The sequence below is a fragment of the Solanum stenotomum genome, chromosome 10 (assembly GCF_019186545.1).
Source record: "Solanum stenotomum isolate F172 chromosome 10, ASM1918654v1, whole genome shotgun sequence".
NCBI lineage: Eukaryota > Viridiplantae > Streptophyta > Magnoliopsida > Solanales > Solanaceae > Solanum > Solanum stenotomum.
In genome coordinates this window covers 53,903,212-53,921,551 of record NC_064291.1, presented here as the reverse complement: position 1 = coordinate 53,921,551, position 18,340 = coordinate 53,903,212, and the positions used below count along the sequence as shown (strand labels likewise).

The following is an 18,340-nucleotide window of genomic DNA, read 5'->3' as shown; positions in this document are numbered from 1 at the left end:
TTAACTTCCTAACTACCAAATCTTCACATTAATTCATCTTTGAATCTTGTCAAATTTAACAATACGTTCTCTTTTCTCATGTTTATCTCCGTTCATTTTCAATATGAGTTTATTATGCTAAATGAAATTATTTGGAACAAATGTGCAAGGCACATTCCAAGAAAGGTAGTCCGATAATTAAGGACAGGGCCAGTAATACTAATGCAATCTCATCTCCTCAGACCTCAGCAATACTACAGTAGTGACCAAAGTTGGTTTGAACATTGAACAAGAGAAAGAAGAAAGTGACATTTCTTACATAGTAAAGAAAATGCACAGATACGACATAATACAGAATACGACTCTCAACATATATATATATATCTTTATCTTACTCATACAATGTTGGATTGGACAATCTTGGAGTAGGTATAGTCACCAGAGGAATTTTCTTCCTCAAAGTAATATCAAACATCTCTGTAAGGTCTGATGTCTCTCCTTTGGGCAATTTCCAATCGAAAGAATGAATTAGCGAAGCCAGTGAATACATGAACATCCTCTCTGCCATGGCTATCCCCACACAGATTCTTCTGCCAGAACCAAATGGAAAATAGTTCAAATCATTTCCACTAAAATCCCATTTATTGTCCAAAAATCTCTCTGGACGGAACTCTGTTGGATTTTTCCAGATAGAAGCATCTCTCTGTATAGCCCATACATTTATGAAAACACGAGATCCTTTAGGAACAGTGTATCCTCCCACAGTGCATGTTTCACTAGGACAATGTGGCACCAATAGTGGAGTAGCTGGATGCATGCGCAATACTTCTTTCATCACTGCATAGAGGTATGGTAATTGCTGAATATGAGACTCTTCTACGATATTATCTTTTCCCACAACTGTATCTACTTCTTGTTGTAATTTGCTCAGGACATTTGGTTTGTGCATAATTTCAGCCATGGCAAACTCAACTGTGTTGGCGGTAGTGGCAGTTCCACCGAGAACCATTTCCTGTCCATAGTACTTGTGAAGTTATTATCATGTACAACAATTTTTTAATTGTAAAACTGTATATTAGAGTTCAGTTCAAGGTTCACCGTCTTAATTCACAGTTAAGTCTTCACATATAATCTGATGCTAAATTTGCCGACTCTTTCTTTAATGCAGTCCAATAACATGGTAGCAACTAACAGTTCAGGACATGAATATATGAATCTAATATTTATTACAAATCTTCCACAATAATTCTTCAATACATTTACAACCCTAATTTTAACTTGTATTAGCATTTGATCCTCTTATTATGACTAACATCACTATAAGCCAATTTTTCATCCGTTAACTACCTAACAGGTAAGGAGATGTACTATTTAAAGCAAATTTAGTAGAATACACAACTGATAAACATACCATAAGTAAGGCTTTGATTTCAGTCATGGTCAGAGGCATTTTTAAATCTGCTTCATCTTTCAACTTCAGTAAAACTTGCAAAAAGTCTTTGCTTTCTTGGCCAACACCATCGCCCATCTCAGCATTTCTATGCAATTTTTGTCTTTGATCAATCATGCTCTCAAATATCTTATCAAATCTCTTTGCCAACACCTTCATCTTTTTTGTAACACCTTGTAAATCAAACCAGGCCAAGCCCGGGTAAAAATCGGAATAATTGGGAATACTGACCAGCGCAGCCATCTCAGTGACAATATGCCTAAACTCAGCTCCAAGACTAGCTCTTTCCTCACCCTTCACTGTGCCACCCCATAACATGCTTGTAATCACATTAAGCAACGTCAAGAACATCTGCTCACCAACATTTACTGGTAAACCCTTCTGACTATAGAAGTAATTGATCGATTGTCTAAGCTCCTTTCGCCTTAGTGCATAAACAGAATCTAAAGTAGAAGAACTAAGCATATCGCGAACACAAACCTTCCTCAACATGCGCCATTTTGGTCCATAAGGAGTCCAAAGTATGTTATTGCCACCATATGATAATTCTCTTGCAGCAGCAGGGACATCTCTGTTAGCAAAAATGGTATCTTTATCCTTAAGAACCTCGCGAGCTAAGGCAGGCGAAGTAATAATAATCCCAACTTTTTTACCAAGCCAGAGTCTACAAATTGGGCCATAAGTTTGGGAAAGAGAAGCAAAATAGGTGGGATCAAGAGAATAGAGATTACCTATCAAGGGCAAAGGTTTAGGCCCTGGTGGCAATCCCTTGTTTGAGTTACTGATAAAACACCAAAGAAACCACAGTAAAGCTAAAAAACCAAGAAAACAGGAGAAAAATACAATCTTATTCTCAGCATTGAGTTGTTGAAGGAGCCATGGGAAAGAATCAAAAAGGGGTTTGAAGAATTTGAGAGACATCTGAAGCATTTGCACCTCTAAAAGATTTTGATTTTGCTGAAAGAATGAGATGAATATAAAAAGAGCAGTACGATGAAAACGAAGTAGAGTCACTTCCCTTGAATCTCGTGATGTTAATTGAAACGGAGAAAGTACTTTGTTTGGTAGTATAAGAAACGTGAAAAGGAGTAAAGTTTGTTTGGCATTTTGTTCATCATTCAATTTTCAGCAAAAAAAATGCCTTCTTTCTTTCTTTGGATTCATCGCCAGCAAAATTTGAACTCTTTGCACAATCATGGCCTCAAATATCCAATCAGATACCCTTCATCTTCTTTGCTGACCAAGAAAAACTCAATATTTTTAACATCAAATATATAAATTATCAGTAAGAATTAAAGCTTTCAAAAATTTTCTCCTTCTTTCGTTCCGTGGAAAGCAAAGCAGTAGGTTATTTTTTCTTTTCTGATGGTAAAGGGAATGAAGCCTTTTTTTTGGTATTTCAACACGAGTACTGTGAGTAGTAACCTTATCATAATTTTTGTTTTATAACTTTCATGATTTATACATGATTTATAAAGTGAATGATTTACCGAAATGTTTTGAACTTGCATAAGGGACAAGTCTTTTACTTGATATGATACTGAAATAAATATTTGAGATGAACTCGTTTTTATAAGATATAATTATTGATACTTGAGATATGATTACCGCTATCAAAAGAGTTTAACATTTACTTGAGAAATAGTATTTTGACATATGTTTTGATTAAAGTTTTATATATTATGATTTGATAAGAACTTGAATGTCTTATACCAGTTTGAAATTTTTCTACTAATTACAAAGAAAAGTATAAGTGGGAGTAGACCTTGATGAATCACGTAGCTAACGACAAGTTCGTTAGACCCGGTGCACCTTGTAGTTATAGATTACCGATAAAGCTCTTGACAATGGGAAGGTAGAACTAGCATCCCGTTACCAATATCCCTCGAGTAGGGATCTACCGATATGAATATTTAACTCCTTTATGAGGAGTTCACCGTTATTGGTTACGTCTTTGATTATTATACTATCATGTTTTTTGACTTGTCCCTCATTAAAATGGTTGTGGTTAAGTGTTATTACTCACTGAGCTAGCGTCTCACTCCTTGCTAAATGTTTTTACAGAGAACTCAGGTGACGTTGGAGAAGATTCCATTAATTAGAGAGTGTGGATTGATAGCATATGGTGAGTCTCTCATTGCTTCGCGTGGCAAGAGACGTATTGAATTGCTATGATTTATTTTGTTCTTTAAAAGCTCTTAGAGTCGCTCCATTTGTCACTCCTTTTATTCGAGTCATGATTATTCCTTCATATTGTAGTCAAGTAACTAGTTTTGAACTTCTTTTTCATATTTGCAGATAAATTGGTATTATTGTGTGACAATTAGATCATTGATGAATATTATGTCTTAATTTATAGTTGTTATTAGTTGTGTTGTAGATTTTTGAGACAGGGAAAATTTAGCATAGGCCCAAAAAAAGAGAAAACTCTGCCCGATTTTCTGTAGAATTTTGGTAAGGCTTGCTTTGGAATTCTCCCCCTTAGCACCGGTCACGGTCCTAAATTGGATCGTGACATGTAACCAAGACCAAGAGCCCTAAATGTTTAGGACTTACGGTTGACAAATAGTTAACAAAACCAAAACTTTCAGTTTTTTTAAAAGAATCACAGGTGAATGACTCTAAGAATTAAAGCACTTGGCTCTGTTACTTCGTCAGGTTTGCTGAATGAATGCTTCAAGTGGAGAAAGAAATCTGATTTTTACACCCCTAAATATCTGCTATTCCTAAATGTTATATCTCTGAAAATATGCTACATTAATTCCTCATATCTCCTACCTATGGAAATAAATTAAACTATCATTACACAAATATTTAGAGTTATTACATTATAACAGATTTTGGTACCAAAACACTTAAAAGAGTTGTTCATCAACTATCCTTTTGAAGCAAATATTGTCGAGACATGGCTAATTTTACCTATTATATGACCACTTAAAAGATTTTTTTTTTTATTTTGCTGAAAGAATGAGATATTTTAGATGAAGACAAAAAAAAAAAAAAGACCAGTACAATGAAAATGACGCATAGTTACCTCCCCAGTCCACTCATGATATGTATTGTATTAGAGAACTTAATACATGTATTTTTCCTCGGATTGAATCTCGTGGTGTTAATATAAAGATATGGTAAATATATCAAAATGCCTTGTAATTTTGTGATTGGAATTAAAGAGTTGCGTAAAAAATATGTTTTTATAACGAACAGGAAAGGAGGGTAGGATAAATTGAAACGGAGGGAGCACTTTGTTTGGAAGGATTTTCATTTTGTGTACCCTGTTTAGTACTATATATAGCTAGTCAATGATCCTAAAGAGTCATGGACTTGGTTGAAGCACATGTTGACCAAATCACGTTAAATATTTATGTCTCTTTTGACATATTTCTTATTTATCTTCTTATTCATGGTCTTCCGAGTTTGTTTTGCTAGCTTCCGCATGATACTTGATTATTTAGGTCATAATTAGAAGAAAACATCACTCATTATCTATGAATAGGAAATTTGGGAGAATTATTCAATGCTCATTAATATTTGTCTTTGAAAGACATTAGCACATAACAGTGATACATTTTTATCTTACTCATACAGTGTTGGATTGGACAATCTTGGAGTAGGTATAGCCACCAGAGGGATTTTCTTCTTCAAAGCAATACAAAACTTCTCCTTAAGGTCTAACGTCTCTCCTTCAGGCAAATTCCAATCGAAAGAATGAATGAGCGAAGCCAGTGAATACATGAACATCCTCTCTGCCATGGCTATCCCCGCACACATTCTTCTGCCTGAACCAAATGGAAAATAGTTGAAATCATTTCCACTATAGTTCCATTTATTGTCCAAAAATCTCTCTGGACGGAACTCTGTTGGATTTTTCCAGATAGAAGGATCTCTGTGTATTGCCCATACATTTACGAAAACACGAGACCCTTTAGGAACAGTGTATCCTCCAATAGTGATTGTCTCACTAGGACAATGAGGAGCCAAGAGTGGGAGGGCTGGATGTATGCGCATAGCTTCTTTCATCACTGCATAGAGATATGGTAACTGTTGAATATGAGACTCTTCCACTATGTTATCTTTACCCACAACTGTATCTAGTTCTTGTTGTAATTTCCTCAGGACGTCGGGTTTGTTCATAATTTCAGCCATGGCAAACTCAACCGCGTTGGAGGTTGTGTCAGTTCCACCGACAACCAAATCCTGTCCATAGTATTTGTGAATTTATTATCATGTACAACAAGTTTTTATTTGTAGAACTGTATATTGGAGTTCAGTTGAAGGTTCACAGTTAAGTCTTCACATATTATCTGATGCTAAATTTGCCGACTCTTTCCTTAAGTCAGTCCAATAACATGGTAGCAACTAACAGTTCAGAACATGAATATATGAATCTAATAATTATTCAATACATTTATGATCCTAATTTTAACTTTTATTAGCATTTGATCCTCTTATTTTGACTGATATCACTATAACCCAATTTTTCATCCGTTAACTGCCTAACAAGTAAGAAGATGAACTATTTAAAGCAAATTTAGTAGAATGCACAACTGATAAACATACCATAAGTAAGGCTTTGATTTCAGTCATGGTTAGAGGTATTTTGACATCTGCTTCATCTCTCAACTTCAGCAAAACTTGCAGAAAGTCTTTGCTTTCTTGGCCAACACCATTTCTGTCTAATTTTTGTCTTTGATCAATCATGCTTTCAAATATCTTATCAAATCTCTTTAACAACACCTTCATCTTCTTTATAACACCCTGGAAATCAAACCAGGCCAAGCCCGGGTAAAAATCGGAAAGATTGGGAATACTGATCAACTCAGCTATCTCAGTCACAACATGCCTAAACTCAGCTCCAAGACTAGCTCTTTCCTCACCCTTCAATGTGCCACCCCATAACATGCTTGTCATCACATTAAGCACAGTCAAGAACATCTGTTCACCAACATTCACTGGTAAACCCTTCTGACTATACAAGTAATTGATCGATTGTCTAAGCTCCCTTCTCCTTAGTGCATAAACAGAATCTATATTAGAACAACTAAGCATATCGCGAACACAAACCTTCCTCAACATTCGCCATTTCGGTCCATAAGGACTCCAAATTAAGTCATTGACACCATATGAAAATTCTCTTCCAGCAGCAGACACATCTCTATTTGCAAAAATGGTATCTTTATCCTTAAGAACCTCACGAGCTAAAGCAGAGGAAGTAATAATAATCCCAACTTTTAGACCAAGCCAGAGTCTACAAATGGGGCCATAAGTTTGGGAAAGAGATGCAAAATAGATGTGAGTTTCTGATGAAACATCAAGAGAATGGAGATTACCTATCAAGGGCAAAGCTTTAGGCCCTGGTGGCAATCCCTTGTTTGAGTTTCTGATGAAACACCAAAGTAAAGCTAAAAAACCAAGAAAACAGGAGAAAAACACACCCTTTTGCTCAACATTGAGTTGTGGAAGGAGCCATGGGAAAGAATCAAAAAGGGGTTTGAAGCATTCCAGAGACATCTGAAGCTTTTGCACCCCTAAATTTTATTTTATTTTTTATTTTTGACTTTGCTGAAAGAATGAGATGAATATAAATAGACCTTTTTTTCATTTAATGAATTTTGACTGTTCGTTAATTAATACTACTATTTCCAGCTATACTTACAATGCAACAACACTCATTATTAAATGGTAAGTTATTATTAGCAAGAAAAAACTAACAATCTTTACATCTTTCATGTACTAAGTCAACAGTTGAATTACGACAATACTATTTAACTATTAATTTACTTTTTCTTGAAATTATTTAAAATATTATTTTTTTCATTTAATACTTATTTTGGAATTCAATGAATTTTGACTGTTCATATTATAGTAGTTAATACTCCTATTTCCAGCTAGACTTACAATTCAATACTCATTATTAAATTGTAAATTATTATTAGCAAGAAAAAACCAACAATCTTTACATCTTCCACGCAGTAATAATGATGATTTTTCATAATAATAGTTACTGTGAATTTTTTAATAATTAGTCATAATGATTTTCCAGTACACATTTAATATATTTGAATTCTTTTACATATTTTATCCTTAGATTACAGTTTTACTTCTACATTACATTTAAATGTTATAAATTGTTTAAGAAATTAAATAGTAAAAAGTAAATCACCATATTAGTATACATAAATTTTATTACCACTAACTCTTCATTATGTAAATATATGTATCTCCCAGTAATTATATTTATTATGACTTTTACTCTCATCACTCATCCATAATCTCAAATGGATTAATATCATATTCATTGACAACTTTTTGTGTTCCTCAATGCTATCCTATAAATAGTAACATTTGACACAATAATGTACACTTAAACCAATTGAAAAAAAAAAGAACTTGAGAAAATCTCTATGCTCTCTTCTCTTGTCTTTTTTTATTTGTTTAGTTTAACATTTATGTTTCTTGTTTGTTGTTGTTGTACAACTATCTATTGTTGTGTTGTTATTATTATTGAGAATTTACCATGATTTGTTGCTTTGTATACATTAGCCTAGCATGTGGTATTTTAGTATCCTCATTTGAATGTTGAATTTGTGCAATAGTTAGTTACTTTCACTTTTAGTCAATTTTATAATTAAAAGTATATTCTTTTTATTAGGAAGATATATGTAGCTCCTTTTTTTTAATGAATAAGATCCGAGGGTCATTTTATAATTAAGAATCAAAAGAGTACTTAATTAAATCTGCACAAGACAAAAAGGAAAGAATAAAGGGAAAACTAAGCAAATACCCCATAAAAGCAAAATAATTATAAACATATACCCCTTTCAGTGTAAGAGTATATATATACAAATGGTGTAAACTAAGCATATCGCAAACACAAACCTTCCTCAACATGCGCTATTTCGGTCCATAAGGAGTCCGAAGTATGTTATTGCCACCATATGAAAATTCTCTTCCAGCAGCAGGGACATCTCTATTAGCAAAAATGGTATCTTTATCCTTCAGAACTTCACGAGCTAAAGCAGGGGAAGTAATAATAATACCAAGTTTTTTACCATGCCAGAGTCTACAAATGGGGCCATAAGTTTGGGAAAGAGATGCAAAATAGGTGTGAAGTTCAGGGTCAAGAGAATGGAGATTACCTATCAAGGGCAAAGCTTTAGGCCCTGGTGGCAATCCCTTGTTTGAGTTACTGATGAAACACCAAAGAAACCATAGTACAACTAAAAAAGCAAGAAAACAAGAGGAAAACACACCCTTTAAACATTGAGTTGTTGAAGGGGTTTGAGAATAAAATTCCAAATTTAGAAGAAGATTCATCATGAACCTCTCGATTTTTCTGAGACATTTTGGAGTTGAATGTCTAAAAGTTACGAACGATACATAAGCGATGAAATCATTGTTGGAGACAATACTTCTTTTATGAATATGAAATCAGCAATTGCAGCTGAATTATAAATTGATGAATTGGGAAAATATAGACATCAGGTAGACACATCATAGAACTGTCTCCAAATACATTAAAACTTATAGCTAGTGATTTCACACTTGAACTAACATCCTTCCGTAATTTTTGTTCCACAATTTCTTCATCATTAAAGGATCGTTGCGGTGTTTGAATCTATTTTCAGCAAAATCATCATTATTCTAATCAAACTCACGACGAACAAAATCTTTCGTTTGAGGAACTAATTGAGTAAGACCAATACTAAACGATGGTAGTGAGTCCACATGTATCGTCAAATTGAGTTGAAGAACAATAAATTGAAACTATTTTGATTCAAAATTCTGATATATTAAAAGCAAAAAAGATTATGAAGAAATTCTTCTACCTAGAGCTTGAAATTGATGATAAGTTCAAGAATAACACGGTTGTAATTCAAAATGCTGACTAGGAAGAAATTGTTGTAATTAATTTAAATGGAAGGGAATTTAATAGATTATGTTATCCTCAGGAATTTCATCTCTGATGGGCACAAACTGTATAGAAACCTTTGAATCAATTTAAAATGGATCCCATTTTCATAATTCATTATACAAAAGACATAATCACCATACAGAATGCGACTCCCTACAGACACATTTTTATCTTACTCATAGAGTGCTGGATTGGACAATCTTGGAGTCGGTATAGCCACCAGAGGCATTTTCTTCTTCAAAATAATACCGAACTTCTCTGTAACTTCTAATGTCTCTCCTTCAGGCAATTTCCAGTCGAAAGAATGAACCAGTGAAGCAAGTGAATACATGAACATCCTCTCTGCCATGTCTATCCCCACACAGATTCTTCTGCCAGAACCAAATGGGAAATAGTTGAAATCATTTCCACTATAATCCCATTTATTGTCCAAAAATCTCTCTGGACAGAACTTAGTTGGATTTTTCCAGATAGAAGGATCTCTGTGTATAGCCCATACATTTATGAAAACACAAGATCCTTTAGGAACAGTGTATCCTCCCACTGTGCATGTTTCACTTGGACAATGTGGCACCAATAATGGAGCAGTTGGATGTATGCGCAAGACTTCTTTCATAACTGCATAAAGATATGGTAATTCCTTAATATGAGACTCTTCCACAATAGTATCTTTTCCCACAACTGTCTCTAGTTCTTGTTGTAATTTCCTCAGGACGTCTGGTTTGTTCATAATTTCAGCCATGGCAAACTCAATCGCATTGGACGTTGAGCTAGCTCCACCAGTAACCATATCCTGTCCATAGTATTTGTGAAGTTATTATCATGTACAGCAGTTTTTTAACTGTATAACTGTATATTGGAGTTCAGTTCAAGGTTGACAGTTTTAATTCACAGTTATGTCTTCACGTATTAGCTGATGCTAAAATTGCGGACTCTTTCCTTAAGGCAGTCCAATAACATGGTAGCAACTAACAGTTCAGAACATGAATATATGAATCTAATATCTATTACACAACTGCCACAGTAAATCTTCAATACATTTACAATCCTAATTTTAACTTGTATTAGCATTTGATCCTCTTATTATGACTAACATCACTATAAGCCAATTTTTCATCCGTTAACTGCCTAACATGTAAGGAGATGGACTATTTAAAGTAAAATGCAAACTTTTGTAGCCAGTACCACATGTAATGAAAATGAAGAATTTTTCTTGCCGAAGAACGCAACCAACAACTCAGGACATGAATAAATGAATCTGATTTTTCTGAAATTTATTTCCCATATTGACACAATCATTTTGATCCTTATAATATAAAAAAAAAAAGATCTGCCATCATGATCAGTATAACTGTGTAAGCTTATAATTAATCCATATAGGTAAGGTATGAATGGTTGATGACAAATGCAATCTTTGCTACTCAATACTAATGCAGTGATGACTAGGGAGAGGTAGAATTATTTTTGGTTCATTTAGGAAAAACGAATTTCGCAGATTGCACAACTGATAAACATACCATAAGTAAGGCTTTGATTTCAGTCATGGTCAGAGGCATTTTGGGATCTGCTTCATCTTTCAACTTCAGCAAAACTTGCAGAAAGTCTTTGCTTTCTTGGCCAACACCATTTCTGTCCAATTTTTGTCTTTGATCAATCATGGTTTCAAATATCTTATCAAATCTCTTTAGAACCACCTTCATCTTCTTTACAACACCCTGGAAATCAAACCAAGCCATGCCTGGGTAAAAATCGGAAAGATTGGGAATACTGATCAACTCAGCTATCTCAGTCACAACATGCCTAAACTCAGCTCCAACACTAGCTCTTTCCTCACCCTTCATTGTGCCACCCCATAACATGCTTGTAATCACATTAAGCACAGTCAAGAACATCTGTTCACCAACATTCACCGGTAAACCCTTCCGACTATACAAGTATTTGATCGATTGTCTAAGCTCCCTTTTCCTTAGTGCATAAACAGAATCTAATGTAGAACAACTAAGCATATCACGAACACAAACCTTCCTCAACATTCGCCATTTCGGTCCATAAGGAGTCCAAAGTAAGTCATTGACACCGTATGAAAATTCTCTTCCAGCAGCAGGGACATCTCTGTTAGCAAAAATGGTATCTTTATCCTTAAGAACCTCGCGAGCTAAGGCTGGTGAAGTAATAATAATCCCAACTTTTTTACCAAGCCAGAGTCTACAAATCAGGCCATAAGTTTGGGACAGAGATGCAAAATAGGTGTGAAGTTGAGGATCAAGAGAATGGAGATTACCTACCAAGGGCAAAGGTTTAGGCCCTGGTGGCAGTCCCTTGTTTGAGTTACTGATGAAAAACCAAAGTAAAGCTAAAAAACCAAGAAAACAGGAGAAAATCACAGCCTTTTGCTCAACATTGAGTTGTTGAAGGAGCCATGGGAAAGAATCAAAAAGAGGTTTGAAGAATTTGAGATACATCTGAAGCTTTTGCACAGCTAAAAGATTTTTTTTTATTTTGCTGAAAGAATGAGATGAATATATATAAGACCAAAATGAAGGCGAGTCACCTCTTGAATCTCGTGATGTTAATTGAAACGGAAAAAGTACTTTGTTTTGTATTATATGAAACGTGAAAAGCAAAATTTGTTTGGCATTTTGTTCATCATTCAATTTTCAGTGAAAAAAACGTTTCTTTCTTTGGATTTATCGCCAGCAAAATTTGAAGTCTTTGACAATCATGGCATCAAATATCCAATCAGATACCGTTCATCTTCTTTGCTGAAGAAGAAAAACTCAATATTTAACACCATATATATAAAACATAATTTTTCCTTATTTGTATAGTACAATATTGATAAGAATCGGGTTTCTTAAAATAAGAACAAGATGTAGAGGTGAAATTATAAAGATTAAAGATAGAAATTGAAAGATATGAGTAATTTTAGAATAAAATTTCAAATTTGCTAAGAACTCTAATTGATCTAAATATTCAAAATTAACGGATTAAAACTAATTATTATCCTAATAGAGTCAATTCAAGAACTTAGACCCCTCATAACGCGTAACATATTCAAAATTCAAACTAATTCAAGCAAATCATCCAAAATCTTTTTAACTCTGCTTCAAAATTTGGTAATTTGGAAGAAGATACATCATGAACATTCAGACATTTTGGAGTGTGGTGTTTGAAGTGAATTATGAACAATACAAAAGCGATGAAATCATTGTTGGAAACAATATTTCTTTTATGAATCTGAAATCAACAATTGCAGCTGAATTATAAATTGATGAGTTGGAAAAAAATAGACATTATATAGCTACATCGTAGAATTGTCTCCAGATACACGTAAAGAATTTAGATACATAACAAAATAACTAGAATCACAATGAAAGTTGGTAGCCTTTTTCAGATAAATAGCAATACGTGTATGAACCGGGTATTAAAATATAATGAAGGTTGTAATAGTTATGTACCAGATACATGACCATAAACATGATTTATACAGAATTAGGTTTAAAATAATTTGAATTATATATCAACAATATCATTTGTACCATATACATTGTACATAAACAAAGTTTTAATGTATCTGATATAGGGGTATGCATCGGTTGGTTCAGTTTGATTTTATGTATTATCGGTTCGATTTATCAATTTTTGATTTTTAAATATGTATTTTTTTTTGGTTTTCCACCCAGTGTCCGGAGCCCACATTGGAGCTCCGACTAAATCCAGATCGCACACTGCTGGGCCCATTCGGGGGTGACGCTCCCAACAGAATTTTCTCCATACCCAGGGCTCGAACCCGAGACCTCTGGTTAAGGGTGAAGCATTCCCAGCAGTGCACCACAACCCATGTTGGTGATTTTTAAATATGTTAAACCAATAACAAATCAATAATATATTCTTTAATAGTTTTTGGTCATTAACGGTTCGGTTTTCAATTTACCTAATAAGAAAATGCTCATAAAATAAATATATGATTTCTCACTTCTCTAACAATTTGGCACGATACAGTGTGAGACAAGCAAATCAGATGTAAATGCTTTGATATAGTGAAACAAGAAATATAATGAAAAATTACATCAATAAGAGTAGATACAGTACAAAGACTACAATTACATGCTACAACCAAAGTATAATATGAAATTTCTTATGTGAAGTAGAAGTATTGTGATGTGTGAAGTGTGTAGACCGTAGTGTAGAGTACTGATATAGTGTCTAGTTATGTTAAGTTATTAATATTTGATATTTATAAAGGGTGTAGTAGTAAATTATTATCGTTTTAATGGGTTTACGGTTTATCCAATACTAAAAATCGATACCAAACTGATGACTCAATAATTTTAAAAAAAAAAACCATTAAAACCCTGTTAACCTAATAACTCAATAACATTTTTTGGGTTCAATTTATTGCTCGATTCAGTTTTTGCACATCCCTAATCTGATAGTTGAAACATAAACATGATACATAGGTAAATACACAATATTGACCAGATACATTAGAAACTTGAAACTTGGGTAGAGAAAGCCAAGTAGTAACACCATCGACTCNCCCCCCCCCCCCCCCCCCCTTTATTCTGAAGCTTTCGAACTAATATCCTTCCGAAATTTTTCCTCCTGCAATTTCTTCATCATTAAAGAATCATTGCTGTGTTTGGATCTATTTTCAGCAAAATCATCATTATTCGAATCAAATTCACGAGGAACAAAATCTTCCATTTGAGGAACTAATTGAGTAAGACCAATACTAAATGGTAGGGAATTTAGTAGATTATGTTATCCTCATTTCCCAACAGAAGGGAACAACCAATATCACATCAAAAGTAAGTGACATAACATACAATAAGGGCCATTTTAGCCAAGAAAAACTCAATGCTCGAAAGTCTTCAGAAATGTACTATTTTTGCAGGATCTGACACACACAAAGCGGCATTTCTAAAAAGTCTAGAAGATAAGAACAGGCAAATGCAATCTCCTCTCCTCAGCAATAATGCAGTAGTAACTAAAAAATAGATTTGAACTTCGAACAGGGGAAAGGAAAGGTTATTTGCTTACATAGAACATGTTACAAGTTAGAAGGGACCAACCAACATCACATCCAAAGAAAGTGACTTTCACTCCCTCCGTCTCAATTTATGACACACAGTTCAGGAAAAAAGAAAAGACTTTGAAACTTGTGGTATAAAACCAAATTTTAGACATATGTGTGACTATTAATCATTTCATTTAGCTGGAACAGAGTCAGTAGTAAAAAAATTCACATATATGATATACCACAACAAAAGCTAGAATTTTGGCATATTCTTTATCAATATTCAACTTCAGCAAAACTAGCAAAAATTCCTTTCTTTGTTGGGCAATCATGGTCTAAGTCATCTTCTTTGCTGACCAAGAAAATCTCAATGCTTTAACACTATATAAATAAAGTAAAACCTTCTGAAGAAATAAAAGATCTAAGATTAGATAATTGACTCTTGGAAGTCTGCAGAACCACAAGATCAATATGAACATACCTGATTCAACTACAAAGCAGAAAAAGTAAATGAACTGTTTTTTTTTTCAATATGGGGACTGTTTCCCTTTGTGTTTTTTTCTTTTATTCGGAGAGACAAAAATTAAAGTATCTCATTGGATATTAAGCTTTTGAGAAGTCCAAATATTTTATTTAGAAATAAATAATTGTTGGGTTATGAAGGGTGATTAGGGCGTCATGCGGAAGCTTACAATTGCAAATAATATGGTTGATAAATTAGATGGCACATAAAACTATACTAAAGGATATAATATTATTATTTGATATGACCATTGGTCTACATAATTATAAACTAATAAAAAACATAAAAACTGTAGAGAGAAAATTTTCCCATAAACAAAACTTTCTAAACAACTACATTGTAGATTTTATTGTGTTCGCTATGAGAAGAGGGTCTTCAATTTATAGATCTCCTAACTTTTCCTCTAAGGAAAGAATAAACCAAATATGGAAGAAAAATATATTTTTCTTTCATGAAAAGTAAAAACATTTATGGTAATGTTTCGTCTTTTCTTTTAGGAAAAAATAAAGTTCAAATAAGGTAAGAAAATCAGGGCAAAACCCTAACAATAATTTCGAGAATTGATGTGTTTAGTTAAGGTTTAAAGAAAGAAAAAAACATGAACCTCATCTCTAGCCATGAGGAAACCTGAATTCTTCCTTGAGAGAACTTTCACCAAGAGAGGAGAGAAAATAATGGTTCCTTTTACTGCATAGAAAGTTTAAATTAATTTCCATAATTCATCATACAAAAGACAGAATCATCATACAGAACACGACTCTCAACAGAAACATTTTTATCTTACTCATACAGTGTTGGATTGGACAATCTTGGAGTAGGTATAGCCACCAGAGGAATTTTCTTCCTCAAAGTAATACCAAACATCTCTGTAACGTCTGATGTCACTCGTTCGGGCAATTTCCAATCAAAAGAATGAATGAGTGAAGCCAGTGAATACATGAACATCCTCTCTGCCATGCCTATCCCCGCACAGATTCTTCTGCCAGAACCAAATGGGAAATAGTTCAAATCTTTTCCACTATAATCCCATTTATTGTCCAAAAATCTCTCTGGACGGAACTCTGTTGGATTTTTCCAGATAGAAGCATCTCTCTGTATAGCCCATACATTTATGAAAATACAAGATCCTTTAGGAACAGTGTAACCTCCCACAGTGCATGTTTCACTAGGACAATGTGGTATCAATAGTGGAGCAGCTGGATGTAGGCGCAACACTTCTTTCATCACTGCATAGAGATATGGTAATTGCTGAATATGAGACTCTTCCACAATATTATCTTTTCCCACAGCTGTATCTACTTCTTGTTGTAATTTCCTCAGGACATCGGGTTTGTGCATAATTTCAGCCATGGCAAACTCAATTGTGTTGACGGAAGTGTCAGTTCCACCGAGAACCATTTCCTGTCCATAGTACTTGTGAAGTTATTATCATGTACAACAATTTTTTAATTGTAAAACTGTATATTGGAGTTCAGTTCAAGGTTCACCATCTTAATTCACAGTTAAGTCTTCACATATAATCTGATGCTAAATTTGCCGACTCTTTCTTTAATGCAGTCCAATAACATGGTAGCAACTAACAGTTCAGGACATGAATCTAATATTTATTACTCACCCACCACAAAAATTCGTCAATACATTTACAATCCTAATATGAACTTATATAGCATTTGATCCTTTTAATATAAAAAAAAAAAAAAACATCTGCCATTATGATCAGTGTAAGCCAGTATGAATGGTGGAAGACAAATGCAATATTGGCTACTCAACAATAATGCAGTTATGCCTATTTAGTAGAATGCACAATTGATAAACATACCATAAGTAAGGCTTTGATTTCAGTCATGGTCAGAGGCATTTTGGGATCTGCTTCATCTTTCAACTTCAGCAAAACTTGCAAAAAGTCCTTGCTTTCTTGGCCAACACCATTTCTGTCCAATTTTTGTCTTTGATCAATCATGCTCTCAAATATCTTATCAAATCTCTTTGCCAACAACTTCATCTTCTTTATAACACCCTGGAAATCAAACCAAGCCAAGCCCGGGTAAAAATCGGAAAGGTTGGGAATACTGACCAACTGAGCTATCTCAGTCACAACAAGCCTAAATTCAGCTCCAAGACTAGCTCTTTCCTCACCCTTCACTGTGCCACCCCATAACATGCTTGTAATCACATTAAGTATAGTCAAGAACATCTGCTCACCAACATTCACTGGTAAACCCTTCTTACTATAGAAGTAATTAATCGATTGTCTAAGCTCCCTTCTCCTTAGTGCATAAACCGAATCTAAAGTAGAAGAATTAAGCATATCGCGAACACAAACCTTCCTCAACATGCGCCATTTCGGTCCATAAGGAGTCCAAAGTACATTATTGCCACCATATGAAAATTCGCTTCCAGCCGCAGGGACATCTCTGTTAGCAAAAATGGTATCTTTATCCTTAAGAACCTCGCGAGCTAAAGCAGGGGAAGTAATAATAATCCCAAGTTTTTTACCAAGCCAGAGTCTACAAATGGGGCCATAAGTTTGGGACAGAGATGCAAAATAGGTGTGAAGTTCAGGATCAAGAGAATGGAGATTACCTATCAAGGGAAAAGCTTTAGGCCCTGGTGGCAATCTCTTGTTTGAGTTACTGATGAAAAACCAAAGTAAAGCTAAAAAAGCAAGAAAACAGGAGAAAAACACACCCTTTTGCTCAACATTGAGTTGTTGAAGGGGCCATGGGAAAGAATCAAAAAGGGGTTTGAAGAATTCGAGAGACATCTGAAGAAGATTTTTTTTTTTTAATTTTGCTGAAAGAATGAAATGAATATAAATAGACATTCCCAGTATTCTCCTGAATCTCGTGATGTTAATTGAAATGGAGAAAGTACTTTGTTTGGTAGTATAAGAAACGTGAAAAGGAGCAAAGTTTGTTTGGCATTTTGTTTATCATTCAATTTTCAGCAAAAAAAATGCTTTCTTTCTTTGGATTCTTCGCTAGCAAAATTGAACTCTTTGACCAAAAGAGTTGCTTATTTTATATGGTCATTCAACTAATATTTATTTTCATAAAAAGTCATTTAACTTTCTTTTATATCTTAAAGTCACTTAACTATAGATATTTTACCTATAAAGTCACTCAACTATTTAGAAAATAGCCCAACAAAATTAAATGACTTTTTCATTAAATTATTTTGATATATTTTTTTGTTGCAAACAAATTTTTAAATAAATAATAAGATACACATTTTAATTATTTTATTAAATTTTATTGAAACATAATTTTTGTTTTAAACTAATTTCTTTTTTTTTTTTAAATACTCATTTTAATTAATTGATTAGATTTTGTTTTTAAACTTTTTTTTTTTTTTGGGGGGGGGGGACAATTTACCTATTTGTGAAGTAAACAAGTTGTCAATGAACATTTTGATGGTGGATGGATCATAGAAGAAATGTGACTCTGTGTTTAA

At 33.9% G+C, this 18,340-nt stretch overlaps 4 protein-coding genes and 2 long non-coding RNA genes across 7 annotated transcripts in view; 2 read left to right on the top strand and 4 right to left on the bottom strand.

The window, feature by feature from the left end:
• LOC125878409 (flavonoid 3'-monooxygenase CYP75B137-like) overlaps positions 1-6,946 on the bottom strand; it is a 55,869-nt gene extending 48,923 nt beyond the window's left edge. The window contains exon 1 of the mRNA XM_049559658.1: positions 6,760-6,946. Coding sequence (XP_049415615.1) covers positions 6,760-6,940 — 181 coding nt within the window. The 5' untranslated portion in view covers positions 6,941-6,946. The remainder of the gene's footprint in view (positions 1-6,759) is intronic.
• Positions 1-8,614, top strand: part of LOC125878434 (uncharacterized) — a 48,716-nt gene extending 40,102 nt beyond the window's left edge. Inside the window, exon 3 of one of the 2 annotated variants that reach the window (XR_007447754.1) lies at positions 8,584-8,614. This is a non-coding gene — a long non-coding RNA (uncharacterized LOC125878434). Of the gene's footprint in view, positions 1-6,774; positions 6,817-8,583 lie in introns of those variants that run through there. The other variant, XR_007447753.1, reaches the window with a different exon arrangement.
• Positions 1-18,340, top strand: part of LOC125878435 (uncharacterized) — a 70,512-nt gene that overhangs the window by 43,680 nt on the left and 8,492 nt on the right. The window contains exon 2 of the long non-coding RNA XR_007447755.1: positions 17,354-17,436. This is a non-coding gene — a long non-coding RNA (uncharacterized LOC125878435). The remainder of the gene's footprint in view (positions 1-17,353; positions 17,437-18,340) is intronic.
• LOC125878408 (flavonoid 3'-monooxygenase CYP75B137-like) lies at positions 371-2,359 on the bottom strand. Its single transcript, XM_049559656.1, has 2 exons — positions 1,391-2,359; positions 371-991 (listed from the first exon to the last, which is right to left on the bottom strand). Exons 1-2 carry the CDS (start codon positions 2,357-2,359, stop codon positions 371-373), a joined length of 1,590 nt encoding a protein of 529 aa, XP_049415613.1.
• Positions 9,500-11,808, bottom strand: LOC125878412 (flavonoid 3'-monooxygenase CYP75B137-like). Its single transcript, XM_049559661.1, has 2 exons — positions 10,862-11,808; positions 9,500-10,137 (listed from the first exon to the last, which is right to left on the bottom strand). Exons 1-2 carry the CDS (start codon positions 11,804-11,806, stop codon positions 9,517-9,519), a joined length of 1,566 nt encoding a protein of 521 aa, XP_049415618.1. The 5' UTR covers positions 11,807-11,808; the 3' UTR covers positions 9,500-9,516.
• On the bottom strand, positions 15,571-17,660 carry LOC125878411 (flavonoid 3'-monooxygenase CYP75B137-like). Its single transcript, XM_049559660.1, has 2 exons — positions 16,707-17,660; positions 15,571-16,288 (listed from the first exon to the last, which is right to left on the bottom strand). The coding sequence occupies exons 1-2, from the start codon at positions 17,649-17,651 to the stop codon at positions 15,668-15,670; spliced, it is 1,566 nt and encodes a 521-aa protein (XP_049415617.1). The 5' UTR covers positions 17,652-17,660; the 3' UTR covers positions 15,571-15,667.

Coding starts and splice junctions, on each gene's coding strand:
- LOC125878408 (XM_049559656.1), bottom strand. CDS start 2,359: ATGCTTCAGATGTCTCTCAAATTCTTCAAACCCCTTTTTGATTCTTTC. Junction 992..1,390: donor AAATCAAAGCCTTACTTATG/GTATGTTTATCA, acceptor TACTATGGACAG/GAAATGGTTCTCGGTGGAAC.
- LOC125878412 (XM_049559661.1), bottom strand. CDS start 11,806: ATGTATCTCAAATTCTTCAAACCTCTTTTTGATTCTTTCCCATGGCTC. Junction 10,138..10,861: donor AAATCAAAGCCTTACTTATG/GTATGTTTATCA, acceptor TACTATGGACAG/GATATGGTTACTGGTGGAGC.
- LOC125878411 (XM_049559660.1), bottom strand. CDS start 17,651: ATGTCTCTCGAATTCTTCAAACCCCTTTTTGATTCTTTCCCATGGCCC. Junction 16,289..16,706: donor AAATCAAAGCCTTACTTATG/GTATGTTTATCA, acceptor TACTATGGACAG/GAAATGGTTCTCGGTGGAAC.